Below are 20,811 nucleotides of genomic sequence, written 5' to 3' on the forward strand. Positions count from 1 at the left end.
ACTTAAAAAAAAAAAAAAAAAAGGTAACCACAATATAAGCTAAACTTGAGTCAATCTAAAAGGTGTAGACCTTGTACTCCCAACTGGAAAGCAACATGGAAGGGTCTCGTGAACCAAGGAATTCTCAAAGCTAACACAGATGGTGTCAGCTGTGATAATCCTGCAGCTGATATTGAGGTCTTTGGGTTGGCTGAAAACACTGGAGGTTTGGTTGAGTCACATGCAGCTTCTGTGCTGCTTGAAACCAAAAGGTAATGTTCCTTGCTTACTGGAACACAGTCACTTTCTCCCCCTCCTCCACCCTCTTCACTTTCCCTTTATCTTGACTTTAGCTGCTTTTAAGGAGAAACAAAAATCAGTGATGGAATCAAAGCCTCCCTGTTCTCACGGGAGGCTAAGGGCAATACAGAGTCATTCAAGCATATTGGAGGAAACTCAACACAAAGGACTCAAACTTCTGAAGCTCAAGTTATATTTGGGTGTCCAACCCACCATCCTACCTGGTTCCCTGGGAGAGGAGGCACTCACATTCAAGTAATGGGGTGTGGGATGGCTCAGAGCAGGACAGGGAAGCTATCATGACTGGGGGATGAAGCTGATTTTATGCACTATTGTTTCAGTATCTGAACATACAGGAGGAAGCAGTTAAACTTCCCTGTCCCACAGGAATCACTACTGGAAGAACTACATGCAAAGAGCTAGAAGAACAAGGAAACAGACTTCTGTGACATTGCTGACGGTGGGAGGATCAGGTCTCACAGTACGTCTCTGATGCTGAAGTTTGTTATGCTGATGATGTCCTGTTGACTGGTAAGTCAAAGTATCTCAAAGAGTTTCAAGCTTCTGTTCAGCAGGGGTTGCTGATAAACCCCAACAAAATTCAGGGGCCAACTCACCATGTGAAGGTTTTTAGATCTGATCTGGTAGATTCACAGTGCTCAATCCCTCCAACAGTCAAGGAAAAACTCCTTCATCTTCCCTTCTCTCAATAAAAAATGAGGTCCAGAATCAAAACTTTTGGGGAACTGAAAACATTCTACTTTATCCTTGACATCATCTATTCACCAGCATCATTTAAATGGGGCTCCAACAAACAGGCTGTGTTAGAAGCTGTCTGTAAAACAGCAGCACATTCTCTACCTTTGGGGGTTCCACAACACTGAGGTTACAAGTCCCTTAGGACTAATGCTTTTGTGATTACAGCTTCTGGCAAAGGGAAGAAGCCTTCATTTGAAGGTTATCTTTAGGTTTTGGACCTACCCCAGACATAGCTACAATGTCCACTCCCTTTTAAAAGAAACAGGCACGGTAGTTCACACTTGCAAATAGCAGTAGAATCAAGGTTTGAAACCAGTCTGGGCAAAAATTTTGCAAGACTTCAGCTCAAGGAAAAAGATAGGTGCATATCTGTCATTCTAGCTATGCAGAAAGCTTAAGTAGGAGAATTGGGGTCCAGGCCAGCCTGGGCAACAAATCCAAGACCCAATCTGAAAACTAATTAAAGCAAAAAAAGGGTAGGGGCATGGCTCAAGTGGTGAAGTGCTTGCCTAGCAAACATGAGGCTCCGAGTTAAAAAAAAAACAAACCCAGTATCACCACCAAAATAATAATAATAGGCTTGCTTTTGGGCTCTTTTTTGTAACTGATACCCATGGATTCATGGATGCCTTGAGGTTTTCTAATCTGATATTCCTATTTTAGGGGTTAGTCAACTCAGACGTCATGAGTAATAAGAGAAGTGCCCAACAAAGTACCATTTCTCAAATTGAAATGGTATATTTGAGAAAGCAACTGAGGTACCCAATCAGTGTACGGATGAGGATAGGGATTAGGACAGAGGAATGTATTACAAAACAAAGAAAGTTCAAAAGTGGTGGATATGTTTGTTCATTATCTTGGTGATAATGGCTTCACAAGCCAACTATATTGCACATTAAGACTCAAACCATTTATTTTAAATATGTGCCACTAATTGTACATATTAAACCTTATTAAAAACTCCAAAAATATTAAAAACACAATGATAATACATATATGTATACTTACATACTCCACCAGAATACCTAAAGCAGGAGTCAGCAAACTCTGACCTAAGTGCAGCCTATTTCATGTAATGGAAGTTTTATTAAAACACAGCCACACCCATTCATTTAGATTGTCTATGGCTGCCGTCAAGTCAATAGCAGAGCTAAGTAATCTCAACAGAGACTATATGGCACAAAGGCACTACATACCTTTAATAAAATGTTTCTTAAGGTTTTAAAAATAAAGCTTAGTAATACCCAGGATTGATGAGGATATGACAAAACTCACAATCTCCTGTGTTACAGGTGGGAATGTAAATAGCAGAACCACTTTTTTTTTTTTTCCCTCTAATGGTACTGAGGAGTGATTTGCCAGCATTTCTTCAGGAATAAAAGGTACTTGGCATTCCTTATTTGGAAAGTAATTAAGATCTACCTTTTTCTTTTAAAATAAAATCTACCAGTTTAAATGTCGACTTTTTATATTTCACTTTTCTGCCCATTTGTCTCTAAAATCTGCCAAAATAAATTTATTTTAAAATTCATGCTTAAAAAATAGAGATGACAAATACTGTCACTGATAGATAACTGCTATCTTAATATGGCCACTTTATTCATTAATATGAGATTGTAGTGGCCATATGTTCTTTAGGTTCAATCACCCAGATATGGGAGGTATTTTGTTTGTTTTAGTTTTTTATTTTATTTTTGTTTGAACTCATCCAGTCCACCAGCCCTAGATTTTTTTTTTTTTTTAAGACAAGGTCTCACTTTGTAGCCCAGGTTGGCTTGGAACTTGCCTCAACCTCCCAAGAGTTTGGATTACAGATGTGTCCAGAACCACTTTTTAAAAACTCCCAAATTGTTTTCTAAAGTTAATGTACACATACAACCTTACAACTCCTACTATAGATATTTACTAAGAGACATGGTATCAGATGTCCACCCAAACATTTGTATATGGCAGCATTGTTCTAATAGCTAAAAACTGAAAAACAACTTAAATGCCATCAGATAGAAAAATAAATTGGTATATACACACTATGGAATACTACTCAGTAATGAAAGGAACAAAATAACACAACATTATGAAAAAAAATCTTTACAACACAATGTAAGTGAAAAAAGTCGAATGTGAAAAGACTAAATGCAGTCTTGAGTTCATTCATATGGCTGTCTACAGAAAGTAAAACTACTATGATAAAATCACATCAGTGGTTGCTTGGAAATGGGAATCAAGATTAGTTTTCATCAGAAAACCTCCTAGGGAGATGGAAATATTTCTATACATTGTCATGGTGGAGGTGACACCACTATACATAAATGCCAAAATTCAAACTCTATAGTTAAAACAGGTGGATGGTTATATTATATACAAGTTATACTTCAACAGCTCGAAGAAGAAAAATCTATATGGCACATGCTGCTTTCTAATAAATAACAGGAACCTTTCTTATATAGTTTTAAGTAAATAATAGTGCAATTCCAGCAAAGCAAAATAGGCTCTACTATGTTTTCAGTGTCCTTCAAAAAGTTTACAGTAGGGCTGGCAGAGTGGCTGAAGTGGTCACTTGGGCATGATACCCAAGTTCAAACCCCAGTACCACACAAAAAAAACCTTAGTTTACACTATATTCAAAAAGATCAATTCTATACTGCAATGTGAGACTGTGAGAATACAAAAGACTTCTCAATAGAGTTCCACTCCCTCCAGTAGTCAATTTTACACAAGTAACTGTTATTACTAAATTATTTAGCCTTGTCTTTTTTTTTTTGCAAAACTGTGGACACCCTGCCAAATCTGTGTCTTCCTTTTTTAGGGCAAATAAAGCCTTCACGTATTGATTTTTCTGGTCATTTCACTGATGACAAATATTTGCTCCATTAATATGAGATTACTGGTCCACTTTAGAAGGCTCCAATTCCACAAAAAAATGCTTTAACATCAACACAGTGTAATCCTTTGGAAGACATTTTAAAATAACAAACCAACTTGTCTATTATTAATGGAAATCACGACGACAATTAAATTGAAACTAAGTATAATGATACTGCATGATCACTCACTTTAAAAGTGATAGCCTTCTTTAAAAGATGTTAATGAGAAAAAAGAAATGTGCTTCTTACATTAATAAAATATTACTAAATTTTGTTCTTTTTAAGTACAAGTGTTGAAGTAAATTGTAAAAAGTACTTCTTAACCAGCCTACTTAAGCTTGGTGAACAGATCCCTGCCCTAAATACCAATAATTAAAGTATAACAAAAAGTGCTGCTACCAGGTTTTTGTTTTGTAGAATTGGATAAACCAAACTATACTCAGAGTTGAGTGAGATTTTAGATACCCAAATGAGTTGCCCAAGACACATGATTTTATGTGGTAGTGTTCAAACTCATCCAAATGCCTCCTCAAGATGAAAAATGCATAATCCCTAACAAAGGATGAAGTCTAATGGGGAAATGTAGGAACAATAACCATACAAATATTGCTTAAATGAAGAAGGTAAAAGATAAAAAAATATGTAAGTACCTAAAGTCAACCATCTTTAGAGCAGTCAGGCAAGGCTTTAAAGAACGAGTGGCTGGCTCTAGATCAAGACCAGAAAGATGAGTAAGATTCTGTTGATAAACAAGCAGGAAGAAGGCATTCCAAACAAAGAATGGAACATATGCATAACGATATTACTTTGTGGCAGACACTGTTTAAAGTGCTTTATACATACTAATACATAAGACAGATCTAAAACAAGATAAAAATATTTGGAGATTTGATTTTACTCAGAGCTCAATCTTCAAATAATCCTAATCACAAGGCACATGTTAAAAACAAAACAAACAACAACAAAAAAACAGTGGTTGCTTATCATTGCAGGTACTGACAGAGGCATTACCAACTGGAGTTAGCAAGAGGCTGATGGAAACCTTAAAGGAAACAACTGGAAAATAAGATATCCATAGGGAACTCTGACAAGTTTTGACATATCCCAAGCAATCTAGAATGCCATGCACATGTACAGGGCTGTATGCCTGCCCAGGGATGACCTCAGAGAGCCCAAAGCTCTTACCTCATGTGACCTTGGAGTCTCTGCACTTAAGGAAGTAAAGGCTAAGCAGAGTGGTAAACTGCATGATGGTACACTGATGACATGCCTCAAAACAAAGCTCCACAACAAAGGTGGGGACCCTTACTGGTTCAGGCTTTTAAGAAAATCCGTCTAAATCGTCAGATGACCACTAGGTTAACTTAGAAGAAACTTCAATGGTCTCACATACACAAAGAACATGGACTTCAAAGAAGTAATCCAAGAGTCACTACACAAACAGTAACAACCAAGTATGCTGGGGGCAGGGAGGGACAAATCTGAATATCAGCCTTGACATGTTACTTAAAATATCAAATATTCAACCAAAAAATTATGTTCACTGTTATGAAACAGTGCAGTATGGTTCATAAACAGAAATAAAGTCATAAATGCTCTCCCTACAGAAGTCCAAACTTTGTATTATTGTAGCAGCTAATATGTAAATACTATTGTCTTCCTGTACATTGCATATCTATCTGGTTCACAAAACAATTCCACATATTATTGTATTTATAGTGAAAAGTACTGAGGAATTACCTCCCATACACTATACAGGGGAACACCATTAAATGCTTCTTAAATCCAAAATTAGGCCACTGTTACAGAATATGTTCCACTGTTTGATGCTAAGACCTTTCTACTCACAACCATCAATAGTAAAGAGGTCACACAAAACATTTTTTAGAAAGTTCTCATCTAAGATTTAACCAAAAATTTGAAATTGCCACATCTATATCGATTTGTCTACCTCAATTTTGAAAAGGGATGGACTAATTAGGTATACATTCCTCCACACATACCTTGATTTTGCTACTTAAGTTCAGCTCTCTCTACAGGAAGAACACTAATCTAGTTCAGAATGACACACATGCATCCATCTGTCCATTCACATATGTTTTCTACACATCTATGTGCCAAATGAATCAGAGAATATATGCAATGTCAAGTTCTTATCAGAAAAACTCAAAATTAACTGTCAAAATGAAAGGATATTTATGGACAATAAAAATTTAATTATCTCTTAAAATTATTCTCAATTTTATCTTTTGACTAAATGATACCAGTGAGTTGGAGTAAATCATTTTGTCCCCTCCTGAAAAGGACCTTACGAACTGGTTTGGTGTCACACCGATGACCTATATTGAGGGTCATCATAAAAAATAAAAAAGTAGTACCAGGAGATAATAGTAATAGTCCACACACTTAAGAGTAGTACATACCAGGCATTTAACACTCACAAGCAATTCTATGTACAAAGTATCCTTATACCCACTTAACAAATAAGGCCACTGAGATGACAGGAGGTTGAATAACTTCTTTAAGGCCACACAGTGAACTAGGATATTAACTCAGACAGAATGACTTTTGATCTTAGTCACTTTGTAATTTTACATTGCCCCTATTCATTATGTGAAGATGCTGAGGTCTTTGTTCATTGTATCTTTTAATGTTTTCTTAATACATCCTAGAAAAAATTTTGTGTTTTAATACCAGGAATGTCTCCTAAACAAGTGATTTGTTCTCATCCTACAACAATAAATAATGCAGCAAAACACTGTATTTTCTTTGCATTAGGTACTTCAGAACTGAGAGCTAGATTCAACCCATCAAGCCAATGTATAGACTTAAATGGAATGCATTTGGAGTGTATTTCTAATGTAGCTAATTATCTTCTTGATCTCAGCTGGCATATTTATTTTATCTTAACCAATTTCTTTACTTATTTTTAAACAGTAATATGTTAGCTTTTGTAAGCCAAACCGTCTGAGAATATGGCTTGGTACAAATAATTTACAATCTGAATCCAACAAAACAGTTTATACAGGAGCTGCCAAATGTTCTTCTTTTATTAGATACCAAGGATGACATTTTAATCTTAGCAATTTTTTTACAAAGAAATCAAATGCAAATGAAAAAACAATGTGCACGCAGAGAATTTTACAGATCCTTAAATACCCTGGAGGTACTGGGGTTTGAACTCAGCCTTGTGGTTGCAAGGCAGGTGCTCTGCCATTTGAGCCACCCCTCCCCACCCACCCATTTTTGCATTTACTTACTTTTCAAATAGGGTCTCATATTTTTGCCTGGAGCCAGCCTCAAACTGCAATCCTTCTACCTATGCCTTGGGCACAGTTGGGATTACAAACTCATCATTACACTCAGCTTGTTGGCTAAGATGAGGTCTTGTTAACTTTGCCTGGGCTGGCCTCAAACTGAGACCAACAACTATTCTCCACCTCCTATATAACTGGGATTACAGGTGTGTGCCATGGACCCAGCCCTGGATTCTTAAATATTCCCAATTTCATAATGTTGAATATGCCTGAAAATGAGTATCTGCACCTCACTAAAGAAATAATTACCTGACTTCAAGGGCTTTGATAGCTTCTAGCATTTGTAGAAATTCTGCTGCTTTCCATACATCATTGGCTTCTTCTTCTCCTTGTATCATTAATTTTGCTGTATATGTGAACTCAATTAAATGACGAAAGGCCATTTTACTAACACCTGTAAAGAAGATGTACATTAGTGAACAGTCACATTAATTTATACCTTACCATTAATGAACAAGTGCCTGAAATCTGATAAAAATTTGTCATTGCTCTAATTTCCTAGGAGAATTCTCATTAACAGCACAATTAATGCTATCACACTACTTAGCAAACTACTTTCAGATCTTTCCCAAGGATTTCTGAAGGTCCTTAGAGAGCACTAAGCCTGTTACTCAGAGAGTGTGGACTAGGCAGTACATGTCAGACATGGTGCATTTCCTGCTACGGAGATTACAGTCTTGTCAACTCAGCTCCAAAGTCTTTCCACAGTGTGCCAAATAAAGTTCAGTACTGCTGTGTCTATTTCAAGACTTTTCACATTACTTTTCCAAATTTTCAACTACAAACACAAATTATACACTGTTACTCAAACAAATCTCATGATTTCTAATAGCCTTTATTAACACTTATTCTCTTTGAATGGCTAATCAGTGTTATCTCTGAGTAGACAAATCCTACTTACTATCTTTGAAGGCCCAACTCTGATGCCAAATCTTCAATGAAACTTTTATTTTATTGTAGTAAAAAAAAAAAAAGATGAGAGGGAGGGGGCAGGTGGGAGAAATGGCCCAAACAATGTATACACATGAATAAATGAATAAAGAAAAGAAAAGATCTATTCTCTTGACAAACTTGAAGTGTATAAGATATTATTGCTGGCTGTTGGTACAACAGCAGATTTCTAGTGCTTATTTGTCTTTGTTTTTCCTGGCTTTGTGCCTGGTGATTAGATACTGCCTGTTTCTACCTCCCTCCAGTCCATGCTAGTCTCCATTCTTTTCCTCTACTCTATGAATTTGATGATTTAGATATTTCATTTAGCATGTCTTCAATGCTCATCCATGTTGATATGGCAGATTTTTTTGCCACATTTAAAAAAAAGCTGAATAGTATTCTATTTTGTGAGTATACACATTTCTTTATCCACTCATTTGTCAATGAACATTTAAGTTGTTTTCATATCCTGACTACCATAAATAGTGTTGCAAAGAGCATAAAAATGTATTTTTTTGAGATCTTGATTTCAGTTCTTTTGGATAACTGCCCAGAAGTGAGACTGCTAATTATATGGTGCTACGGTTTGAATATGAAGTCTCTCTCAAAAAAACTTATGTGTTGGCCAAGCACAATGGCTCATGCCTGTAATCCCAACTACACGGGAGGTGGAAATCAAGAGAATTGTGGCTCTGGGCCAGCCCAGGCAAAAAGTTAGTGAGACTCCATCTCAACAACTTTAGCCAGGCATTGTGATATGTGCCTATGATGATAGCTATGCAAGCACAGGTAGGAGGACCATGGTCTGAGGCCAGTTTGAGCATAAACATGAAATCCTATCTAAAAAGTTACTAAAGCAAAAAGGGCTGGGGGGTGTGTCTCAAATGGTAGGGCCTGTGCCAAACCCCCGTACCAAAAAAAAAAAAAAAAAAGGGTGCTATTGATAGGCCATTAGATCATAAAGATGCTTATTTCATAGCTGAATGGACTATTAGGAGATAGGGTCTGGTTGGAAGCAGGTCACTGAGAGCAGGACAGGGATATGTGATTTTGAGGGGTGTAGCTTGTTCCTAAACCCTTCCCCTCTTTCCCTCTTCTTCCTGGCTGCCACGAGGTGAATAGCTCTAGTTTCACCTCTGTGCCAAGATCCTCACCTGAGGATCTTGCCTCACCTGAGGCCAAGAAACATGAAAGGAAAGATGTACTGAAGCCTCTGAAACCACGAGCCAGGATAAATCTTTCCTCCTTTGTTTTCTAAAGTATTTTGTCACAGTGATGAAAAACTAACAAATATGGTTATTTCTACTTCTGATTTCTTAAAATACTTCCATACTGTTTCCCATAGTGGCCACACCCATTTCTACTAACTGTGTGAGGGTTCGCATTTCTCACCAACAATTGCTGTCTTTTATTGATAAAAGCCACCCTTGACAGATATAAGATGTTACTTACTATAGTTTTGATTTGCATTTCCCTGACAATTAGTGACATGAAGCATCTTATCATAAACTTATTGGCCAATATCTTTGGATAAATGGCTATTCAAGTTCTTTGTTCATTTTTTTAATCAGGTAGTTATAAAAATAAAAACAGCCAGGCATGATAGTTCATACCTGTAATCCTATCTACTCAGGAGGCAGAGATGAGGAGGATTTCGGTTCAAAGCCAATCTGGGCTAAAAGTTCGTGAGACTCTATCTCAAATATATCCAACATAAAAAAGGGGTGGCAGAGTGGCTCAAGGGGCAGAGTGTCTGCCTAGCAAGCATGAAGCCCTGTATTCAAACCCCAGCATTGCCCTCCCCCACAAAAAAACCAATTATGAGTTGCAAGAGTTTCTTATATATTTTGGGATTAACCCCTTATGAGATATTTTGTTTACAAATTATTTTCTCCTATTCTGTAGGTTGCCTTTTTACTGTTGTTTCCTTTACTGTACAAAAGCTTTTCAATTTCATGTAATCCCACTTGTCCATATTTTTTGTTGTTGTTGGCTGTACTTTTGATGTCATATCCATGAAATGTTGAACTATGCCCAAGGCTTGTTCTTCATCTATCTAGATGATCATGTGATTTTTATCCCTTTATGTCAATGTAGTATATTGCACTGAATTCTGTATCTTAGAAAGATTCTTGCATTCCAGGAATAAATCTTACTTGGTCATCGTGTATAATCCTTTATATACTGTTGGATCTGGTTTACTAGTGTTTTGTTCAAGATTCTTACAACTATATTCATGGGAATTATTGGCCTATGGTTTCCTTTTTTTGTGGTTTCTTCATCTTGCTTTGGTGTCTGAGTAATGCTGGTCTCATAAATGAATTAGGAAGTGTTCCTTCTTTATTTTTTTGGAAGGCTTTAAGAAGGAATGGCATTAGTTCTTCTTAAATGGTTGATTTCACTAGTGAAACCTGATGTTTTCTTTATTGGGAGGTTTCTGATAACTGATTAATCTCCAAAGTAGGTCTGTTCAGACTGTTCGTCATTTAATAACACCACCTCCTTTATTACATCTCTGCCCAACTCTGTACCTTTCCTATAAATACAATTTATGGGCATCTTGACTATATCCTAGTTGAGAGACATAATTCTTGATCTGTATGCTCACCTCACATTACCTAACAGTGCTTCCTTAATGCAGGTACATAAAACAGGAATAAATGCTCAAAGTTAACTTGCATTCTATGATTCCCACTTTTCTTTAGAATTTCTGTTTTTGAAATCTAATTCCAAAGCGGTACTCTATTTTTTATGTACTTAATACTATATATTATTATTCCATCTGCTAAAACCAGACAATAAGACGCTATTAAAAGGAACAAAGAGAAAATTACTTTTAACACAAATTTTCAGATCAAGAAACATTCAAGTCCAAGCTGTACACAGTATATACAGTTGCAGACCACAAAAATATTTTTATGTTCTTTCCATTTACTTTATATATCTAAATGTGGCCTTTCAAACAATGGTAAGAATATTGGTGGAATATTCACTTAAGTGTTCAAAGGAGTAACCTCTATTTGTATAAAGGATACCATTCAGGGAGTTAGAACTTTCTAGTTAAAACTAGCTCTTCAAAAAGTTGTGATTTATGGCAAGATAGGACCTCTGAGCCTCAAAAGATTCATCTTTAAAATGTCTGAAAGCAATTTGAATATTGAGAAACAGCCTACCATCATACCACCCTGAGTGTGCCCAACCTCGTCTGAATATTGAGAAACATTATAAAATGTATTACCAAGTTACATGCTACCAAGATAGCGAACTCCAACAACTGAATTAACCCTAGAATAACTCTAGGTAGGGGCTCTACCACTTGAGCCATGTTCCTAGTCCAACTCTAAATGAATTCATAAAGGCTAATTTTATTTGGTTCCCTGAATCTTTTTTTCTCCTTGCTGTCTGTTGATCATACTTTTCTAAGGAAGATGACAATTAGGTTTTTTAAGAGTTTTGTCCAGAAGTTTACAAGGACAACCAAAGTCCTTTCTAAAAATAATATCTGAATGTTCCTCAAGTAAAATGAGGTTTTGATTTTTAATCAAATACGCTTATGCTACTTACTAGATATCAGGCATAGCACTAATACAAGTATTAATTGAATCCTCATAACAACTCCACAAAATACAGACATTAAGTGATAAAAACTTGGATCAAACACAAAGTAGTTGGGTAAGTAATGAAAAATTGTTTTTTAAATAAGAAGATGAAGGGACAGACTTTAATCTTTTCCCTCCTGGGTGGAGGTGTGGCTCAAATGGTAGAGCACCTGTCTTGCAAGCCCTGAGTTTAAACCCCAGTACTGCCAAAACACAAACACATACACACTAAACTTTTCCTTCCTATTTGGAAAAGTCTGAATATCCAGTCTGTTTACTACATGTCTACAATATTTTATTCATAATTTTAAAGTCTCCCAAATCTCTCATTTCCCTCCATGTAGGTATACCACTTTAGATTTTCTGGGAAGGTGGGACAGGTGAATTACTGCTTATTCTTCTAATTTATATCTTGACTTTTTTTTCCCCTTGCATAGTGCTAGAGATCAAACACAAGGCCTTACTCGTGCTAGGGAAGCACTGTACCAACAAGCTACAGTTCCATCAACCCCACATTTTAACTTTTATTGATATTTTTTATCAGAAAGGTTTTCCCGAGCCTTTAGCAGGACTCACACATTATGGATTTGTACTATTTTAGATAGAAAAATTTAATACTACTAAGAATTCAAATAAACAAGGTGCAGTGACACACAACTATAGTACTTGGGAGGCTGAGGCAGGACGGTCATGAGCTCAAGGTCAGCTCAAGGCTATACAGAGCGACTCTGTTTCAAAAAAAATAAGCAAAAAAAAACCAAAACACCAAAAACTCAAATATATTAGGATTACATTACCCTTCCTCTGCTTTATTGTACATGGCCAAAGGTCTGTTTGACAATCTCTGCAGTGATCAGGTATTTAGAGAAAATTCCACATGATGTATACTGCTGACAGAAGTCAAGAAATACAATGTATCTTGGATAATTAGAGCATCAGTTTCTTGAAAACTGGCTTTCAGCCATTTTTTCTCATTTAACAACCAACGCTATTAATATTCAGAAAAACGAAAATAGGCTGAAATTAAGAAAAGAAAGTTATCAAAGACAGGGAAATTTCTTTTAAAGACACTGGAAAGACTGTTTACTGCTTCCAGTGATCAGCCACATTTTTATCCTTTATCACTAACATTTCTTAATCTACTTATTTGAATAGACTTAGTGAAAGATGTATTACCTTACATTCACATTTAATGAATTTCAGATAGCCTCAATACATTTTATACCTGAAGAGTTACTTGCTAGGTATTTTACAGTAAGAGAAGGTTAGATCCATATGCTCACTCCTGCATAAGCAGTATCTCCAGTCCTATCTCCCATAGCTACAGATCCTTGCTGATCATTTCAACTTGGCAATTACATGGACACTGAACAGTAAACAGCAGAGCTTATTATATAGAGTCTGCTCTTATTCTTGTATTCCATGCTTCATAAAATATATACTTTATTTCTTCCTCTCCTTTACTACCATACTGAAACAATTGACAAATCTTTTTGATTCTGTCTCATTATCTGTTAAACAGTCACTATCAGCATTGCCTCTACTTTCCCAAATCTCTAAAACCAGAAATTTCCCTACAAATTTGGCTGTAAAATTTGGTCAGAATTGACATAATGCTATGTATAGTCTTTACTCCACTTTAGAGTAGTAAAGTGCTTTGCTTCAGAAATACTAGTATTTCGTTATAGGATCTCACCCTAGATTCCCCCGGGAATATTATAAAATATACATAAATTGCACTATGTTTAGAAAACTTTTGATATGTCTTTTTTCTTTTTTTTTAGTGAGACTGGGGTTTGAGCTCACGACTTCACACTTGCAAAGCTTGTGCTCTACCTCTTGAGCTATACCTCTAAAATCTGTAATTCTGAGAAATACACTTGGTCTCTAAGAAATAGAATAAAGAATTGTGAATTTTGTTTCCAATCTTTTTTTCTTTTCTTTCTTTTTTTTGGTGGTACCGGGGTTTGAACTTAAGGCCTCACACTTGCTTGCCACTCCGCCTGCCCTGTCCCCAATCTTGACTGATCAGAATCACCTACAGATTTAAAGTACTGGTTCCTAATCTTTGAAATCAAACCTGGAATGAGAATTTTTTTTTTTTAAATAAGGACTTTAGGTGTTTCTTATGTGACCAGCCCAACACTGTCTCTGACTTGAATAATTAGCAAATTGAACCAAACTGATAATACCTGCCAAAGGTAAGCAATGTGGTGGTAGATATATAGTTGTGAAGATATTTTATACTACACCAGGACTAGCTTAGTAACTTACAAATTACTAAGTAATTTTGATTCTAAATTTGATCAAAGTATTATTGATTTTCTTATCAATCCCTCACTCATTTCACAAGGGAAGTGTGCAGGAAAACACAATTTTTCTAACAGAGTATCTAAGGAAAATGTTAACATGAATACCTTAACCTGAGTCTTCTCCCTCACAACAATGCTTAGAAAAAAGCAAAAAGGGACATTCTTAGGAAATTCTCCCAACTGGTGGAAAATAAAGCAATGTCTAAATTGTGTATTTGAAGGTTTTGTCCTTGCCAGCAGGGGTTAAAAATCTCTGGACATGACGGCAGAATTACCGGTAGAGAAACCAGATGATTATGAATCTGTGGCTTCGGGAGAAGCAGAAAAAGAATAAATTTAGAAAATTACTGTTTCTGAGCCCGGGAATGTCTACTGAAGATTATATGTGGTATGAATCCAAGTCACAAAGCTGAGCTGGGATGCAACTGGCTTGAAGGACAATTTTGATTTGAAGCCAAAGGTGATTCTTTAGTTCTAACCAAAGGTAACTTATATTCACTAGGAAACAGCAAGCTAGCTAACCTTGCATTTCATAGAGCATGCTATATTTACAGAGCATGTTATAATTTTTTAAATATATATGCCATTTGCTTTTACAAAATCCTATAAGGCAGTGGTCCTCAACACTGGTGAAACACTGGAATTGTCCTAGGACAGTGCTGGCTCAAATTTTACTATACACAGGAATCATTTGAGTATCTTGTGATGTAGGCCTGGTGTGGAATCTGAGTTCACATTTCTAACAAAAGCTCCCAGGTGATTCCTCACAAATTAGTACTCCTCAGAAAACACCTTGAATAACAAGGAGACAGAGAACTTTTAAATATAGATGCCTGGATTCTACCCTTGAAAGATGTATGTAATTGATCTGGAGATATAGCCTGAGCATTGCTATTTGTAAACAGTCCCCCTAGTGTTTTTAATGTGTAGCTACTGTGCACTGCTACAAATCATTACTCATATTTTACAGATGGGTGTGCCAGTTCTAGCTAAGAGAGAGAAAGCACAAGCACATTCCATTCTATCTTGTCTATTGATTACAACTAAAAATCCTGAAGAGACTATATAAAGCAAATATACAAGAACTCTGAAAATAGAAGCAAGCAGACTGGAGAGAGAACTCACAACTCAAAGAGCAGTACATTTTCTGGTTTTATTTTTCCTCCTAAATATTCGAGCACTTAAGGAGAGCCCAAATCCCATAGATGAGCAACAGAAAAAAAGCTCCAAGAGAAATTCTTCTTGGCTAGAGAACCAGGAAAGGGAGTGAAAGGAGTGGGGAGGGGAGGATACCTGGTCATTTTTCTTCTCTCGGCTTTGACTCAGGACAAGTCCTAGTTCTGAGATTGGGACCTGGACAGCACCACGAAGTTTCTGTTTTGTTTTTGAGTCAGGATCTTGCTATGCAGCCTGGGCTGGCCTTTAACTCCTGATCTTCCTGCCCCAGCCTCCTGAGAGCTAGACATGCACAACCATACCAGGTCTATGAAGGTTTTGAAACAAAACTGGTGCTGGGTCCACAGCCCAAAGGGTGTCCAAACCCAACCAGGCTGACTACCTGCTTGTTCTGCAAACAAAAACAAAAGTATTCTCCATAGGACAGCACCCACTCCTATAACATTCAAAATATCCATCACATAATCCAAAATTATTTGACATATTTTACAAACTGGAGAAAAAAAAAATCCAAGACTTCAAGGTAACAAAGCAGTAAAGCTAAGACAAACAGTAAATCTAAGACTAAAATTCATGTTTTCTAGTTATGTGGCTAGGGCTTTCTCTATAGTCAGGTGACCCAGCTAGACAATACCGCAATCCCAGAGTTAAGGGATAACTGAACCAAATTTATTCTTTAAACCTGAATCTGGCCAAGTAACAAAAGCAAAGCATATTTTTCATTTTATTTTATCTGTCTACTATTTAAATACCAAAGGCTTGGGCTGGTGAAATGGCTCAAGTGGTAGAATGCCTGCCTACCAAGTGTGAGGTCCCTAGTTCAAACCTCAGTACTGCCAAAAAATAAAGAAAATAACAAAGGCTTAGATGTACTATACTATAATGGATATAGCAGGTTAGAGGCACTGAGAGGTAAAATCCCAATGTGATTAGTTTTCAGAAAAAGAAGATCCACTTTTCCAGTACTGTTCTTTCTCCCAACAATAAATATTCCAATGTGGGCCACTTATTTTAAGAAACTTTGGAAGATTCTTCTTAGAAGTCAACTTTTCTTTGAGATCATTCCTATCTCCCTCTTCTATGATAGCATCCACAGTACCACTTTTTGCACTCCTTCACTTGTTCTATTACATTTTCAAATCCTTTCAGGGATGTCTTATTCTATCAATTCTTCAGCTCTTGGTTCTAGCAACTGCATAATATTTAATTTTTATTCAATAAGAATTCAATAATAATATTCAATATGATAAATAGCTTCCATTAATTAAGCTTTGGCAATGTGCCAAACACAATGTGAGGCATCTTGCATATGTTATTCCAAATAATCATCACAAGTCTATGAACCTACTTTTCAGATGAGGAGACAAATATGCAATTGAGGTAATCTGCATGCCTGGAGTTAATACTTAGCAAGTTTCAGGTGAATGAACTTATGGACTTGCCTTGTAGTAAAACCAATACCATCTAGGTAGCTAGATTCTCTCTTTATTTAAGCTCTGTGGATTTTCATTATGCCTATGCTCTGTCCATCACATATAACCAAAAGATAATCTAGATGCAAATTTATCAACTGCAATATAACAAAATAAAAGGATATTCTTAACTCTTTATTTTCTTTACTCCCACTAGGCATCAAATTTTTCCATGGGAATAGTGTTTCTAGGCAACCCACTCATAACTAAGAATATGTTAGCAGTGAAAGAGATACAAAGCCAAACCCTAAGAACCCTGAAAGATTCCGTACTTATATGCGCAAATGGATCTATTTCCTACTGTTTGGGATTTTGATGGGGCAAGGTGGGAAGTATGACAGCAGCAAAAGATAAAAACATGACAAGAGCGCAAACTAAATCTCTTTCTACAAGGCAACCTTGGGCAAGTAAACTTATAGCCTGTTGCCTGATGTACAATTGGAAATACTACTACTTAACTTTTCAAAAGAGTACGGTGAGCCTCAAATAAAAAATGTTTGGCACTTGGCAAGCTATTAGAAAAAAGTAAAACAAGTACAAAAATCACCTTGTTTTAAGGTACTACCTAACTGATAATCCCTTCCCTCCTAAACATTCTATAGTCACTAGACTCTCCTCTGAATGCTACTTATTTCATCTTTCCTAGTCTTTTCCATATTATGGCAGCTCACTTCACCTTGTGTATGCTATCTATTATCTCTATTATTGTATCACTACTTCTGTTAGCACAGAGGCCTCTCCTGTAACTTACAGCATCCCCACCAGTCTGAAACGTAAGGTTACTAAAACAAAGATGGTAGTTTACATGTTTTCAAAAGATGGTGACCACTGATTTCAGTAATGGAAAGACTCCTTTTAGACATCAACATCTAACATCCAAGAGTTTTTCCTGGCAGATATTCCATAAAACACTACTGAAATTAAGAATTCTCAAGTGTTAAAAGAACAATTTTAGTCACTTAATAGCAACTATGTCCATTTCCCATGGTGTCTTGCTAAATTAACTGTTTAAAACCTAAAGAACCAATTCCATTTGGTAAAAAGTATTGTATTTCAAACAGCACTGACCTTCTATTTCTACCAAAGGTTCTTGAGTAAACTCCTGAAAGAATTTGTAGAAGAATTTACTGCAAGCCGCCAAAACAGCCTTGTGGGCCTTAAAATGGTGTCCTAAGGAGAAAAAGAAATCACATGTATCATACATATGCATCTTTATAGTTATGGAACTATAAGAGAAAATTGTATAAAACAGATCTTCCTTCATAATATAATGAATACCATATAAGTTATTGAACTTAGTTAAAACAGAATATCCTCATTATCCATCTTGGCAAATTTACATCTTTTTGCTGTTGGTTGCACTACTGGGGGGTGGGGGTGGGGGCTTGAACTCCACCTTAAACTTTCCAGGCAGGCGCTCTCCTACTTGAGCCACTCTACTAGCCCAAATTTAAATCTTACCAGACATGAAACCACTCTTCGCTTCAAAGACTATTTATCAGTCAGTTTTTTTATAAAAGTCAGTTTACAACACTAGGTAAGAAATCTCTCCTAGAACTTTCTGTTACTTCAATTAAGTAACAACAGGCATATTCTACTTTAGTTGAAAATGCTAATGAAAATCCAAAAGGTCATTTTGAAAGAGATGGAAAAAACCACAGACTAAGTAAAGTTGGATGTGTCTGATATGGGAAATGCTTCAATATGTCCACTGTCTGGAAGCTCAATATATGGTAGGCCTACATTAAAAAAACAGCATTGAGCCAGGCCTCTGTAATCATCACTACTCAGGAGGCAGAAATCAGGAGGAACATGGCTGGAAGCCAGCAGGGAAAAATAGTTTACGAAACCCATCTTGAACAAACCCTTCACAAAAAAGGGCTGGTAGAGTGGCTCAAAGTATAGGCCCTGAGTTCAAGTCCCAAATTTAAAAAAATAAAAAATAACATGCCTTGAAGCCTATTTTTACTAAGTAATAAAGATACCCAAGGTGGGTTTGCCTCCATTATAATGACAACTAAGACTGGCTGAGGGACTTGTTTATTGGTGGGGGGGGTGTTGGGGGGCAGGAGAGGAGAGGTTTCCAAAAAGGGTATGGGTGCAGCCAACGACTCTCACATTCTCCCTCCAAGACTATTTGGAAAACTAGAAAGGGATCCTAAATGACTCCTATGAGGGACTCCTGAAAGCAGCTTAGCAACAAGAAGCTGATTAACCAAACATTTTGAGACATCCTATTTATTTACCAAAGATTTTGCGTTATTTTTTCAATCTCCAATGCCCTCATCTTGCACTCAAGTGTGCAATGAGAAAACTTCATCATGCTGCAGGAAGTTTAAATGTGATGAGCACCACACTACGTTAAAGGCTGGACTGGCCAACCAGCTGTCTGCAGCATGGTCCATGTGAGCGGACACTGACAAGTGCCCTCCAGGCGCACTGCTCACCCGCCACAGACTTCGGTAGGGAGTCCATGGGGGTGGGGGAAGACGGGCGGTGAAAGGGAGAAAACTAAAGTCACCAATTCGCTCCTCTGACCACTGCCCTAACCCACCGTCGACAATCAGGGTGATGTCGGTAAACCGGTCCTGTTCTCGCTGTTCATTCAATCGGTCCAGGATCATTTTATGATGTTCAGGGAACTCCTGAAGGCATTCCATCGTTTCTTCAGCCTCCATGGCCGTCGGGTTGCTCTACAAAAGAGGAGCATGATAATGTACACCCATGAGCTCGGGCTGAGAAACAAAACCCCTAAAGCATAAAACAACAACAAAAAACAAAACCCAGGAACGTAAAAAGGAGGGGGGAGGGTGAGGTAAGAGAGGAAGGCGAGGGAAGAAAGAAAGGCGAGCCGAGCGGCCGCCGCGCGTTGCGGGCCGGAGCCGCGGCCGCGGAACTCCCAGCCTGACCTAATTGGAGTCGGGAGACGCGAGCTGGAGCGGGGTGGGCACAGTGCCGGAGGCTCCGGGCGCCGGAGCACAGAAGTCCGGCAAGGAAGGGGACCCGACAGCGGCTGCAGCCCTCTAACGGCCCGCCAAGCCCTTCCGCTCAGCCCGGGCTCCCACCGCCCTGGGACCCGGTCCGGCCCGCGGCCCACAACGACTCCCGGGTCGCCTCTCCCAACCCCCGCCCTCCCTCTTCTCCCCCGCCCCAACCGGGCCGGCACTCACTCAGGGAAGGAGGAGCGGCCCAGGCCTGCGCGTCACTTACGTCGACGTATTGCGTCACCGCGTCGGGCTCCGGCTGACGCGGACGTATTCCGAACTGTAACCAATGAAGGGACGGACCACGCCTCTACCCCCCTTTGGGGAAGGGAGGAGCCAACTGGGAATGGAATTTGGCGCCCACAGCGACCGAGGCCGAGCAGTCAGAGAAAATCAGGCTGCTGTGGCCTTGGGTACGAAGAGCAAGACCTGGCAGTGTCCAGCGCGGGGAAAGTAAGCTGCCGCCCTTCCATCTTCCCAACCTCATCCTAATAGCAAGCACCTCCGCCCGCGAACTCAGAATAAACTCGCCCACCGTTCCCAGTGCACTGATATTCGGCGCCCCCCACCCCGCCCATTTTCCTCCGGAGCCCTTGGTGGGTCCGCCTTTACCTAGCGCCCAGTTCATGCTCTTCTCTCTTTTCCACACCTTTTTCTTTCCTCCGAAGCCGCGGCTCACGCTCCATTTTCAGCGCGGAAGCCTGTGCGCTCCTTCTGCTCGGGCGACGCACGCGAGCTCTGCTGCCCCGGTGGCCGCGGGGGAGTGGGGGGGGGGCTGAGGCGCTAGCAGGCACTGGTGCATGGCTCTCCCATTGCCCGCCCAGCTGCGCTGCCCCGCGCACGTGCTCGCTACCCTGAGGACCTGACTCTGCAGGGAGTGACTTACATGTAATGCCTTACTGATAAAGAAACTCCGCGGGCCCCTGTTTCTGACCACTGACCATTGGGAGAGAAACGTTGCATGTCCTTTGCCACAGATATGCTAGTGTGATACGTTGTAACCTCCCAACAAAAGACTAACAGCTCCGTCTGCTCTTGTCCTTCCCGCTTGCTTGCTTCCGCATTCTGAGGCATAAAAGCCCAACAGCCCTGAGCTAAAGGGCCAGTGCTGGCCCT

General features: G+C 38.6%; 1 protein-coding gene and 1 long non-coding RNA gene across 8 annotated transcripts in view; one reads left to right on the forward strand and one right to left on the reverse strand.

The window, feature by feature from the left end:
- LOC141424205 (uncharacterized) overlaps positions 1–14,008 on the forward strand; it is a 34,988-nt gene extending 20,980 nt beyond the window's left edge. Inside the window, exons 3-4 of one of the 3 annotated variants that reach the window (XR_012449183.1) lie at positions 621–810; positions 13,536–14,008. This is a non-coding gene — a long non-coding RNA (uncharacterized lncRNA). Of the gene's footprint in view, positions 1–620; positions 811–4,894; positions 7,472–13,535 lie in introns of those variants that run through there. The other 2 variants (XR_012449181.1, XR_012449182.1) reach the window with 2 other exon arrangements.
- Positions 1–20,426, reverse strand: part of Znf131 (zinc finger protein 131) — a 30,508-nt gene extending 10,082 nt beyond the window's left edge. For 2 of the 5 annotated variants that reach the window (XM_074077531.1, XM_074077528.1), the window contains exons 1-4: positions 19,621–19,853; positions 19,266–19,404; positions 17,780–17,881; positions 7,469–7,613 (exon numbers count right to left, since the gene is read on the reverse strand). In XM_074077531.1, the coding sequence (XP_073933632.1) occupies positions 7,469–7,613; positions 17,780–17,881; positions 19,266–19,389 (371 nt within the window). In that variant the 5' untranslated portion in view covers positions 19,390–19,404; positions 19,621–19,853. Of the gene's footprint in view, positions 1–7,468; positions 7,614–17,779; positions 17,882–19,265; positions 19,405–19,620; positions 19,854–19,881; positions 19,937–20,307 lie in introns of those variants that run through there. The other 3 variants (XM_020164240.2, XM_074077530.1, XM_074077529.1) reach the window with 3 other exon arrangements.
- Between the last annotated feature and the right edge of the window lie 385 nt (positions 20,427–20,811).

This window comes from Castor canadensis, chromosome 6 (genome assembly GCF_047511655.1).
Source record: "Castor canadensis chromosome 6, mCasCan1.hap1v2, whole genome shotgun sequence".
In the NCBI taxonomy this organism is placed as follows: domain Eukaryota; kingdom Metazoa; phylum Chordata; class Mammalia; order Rodentia; family Castoridae; genus Castor; species Castor canadensis.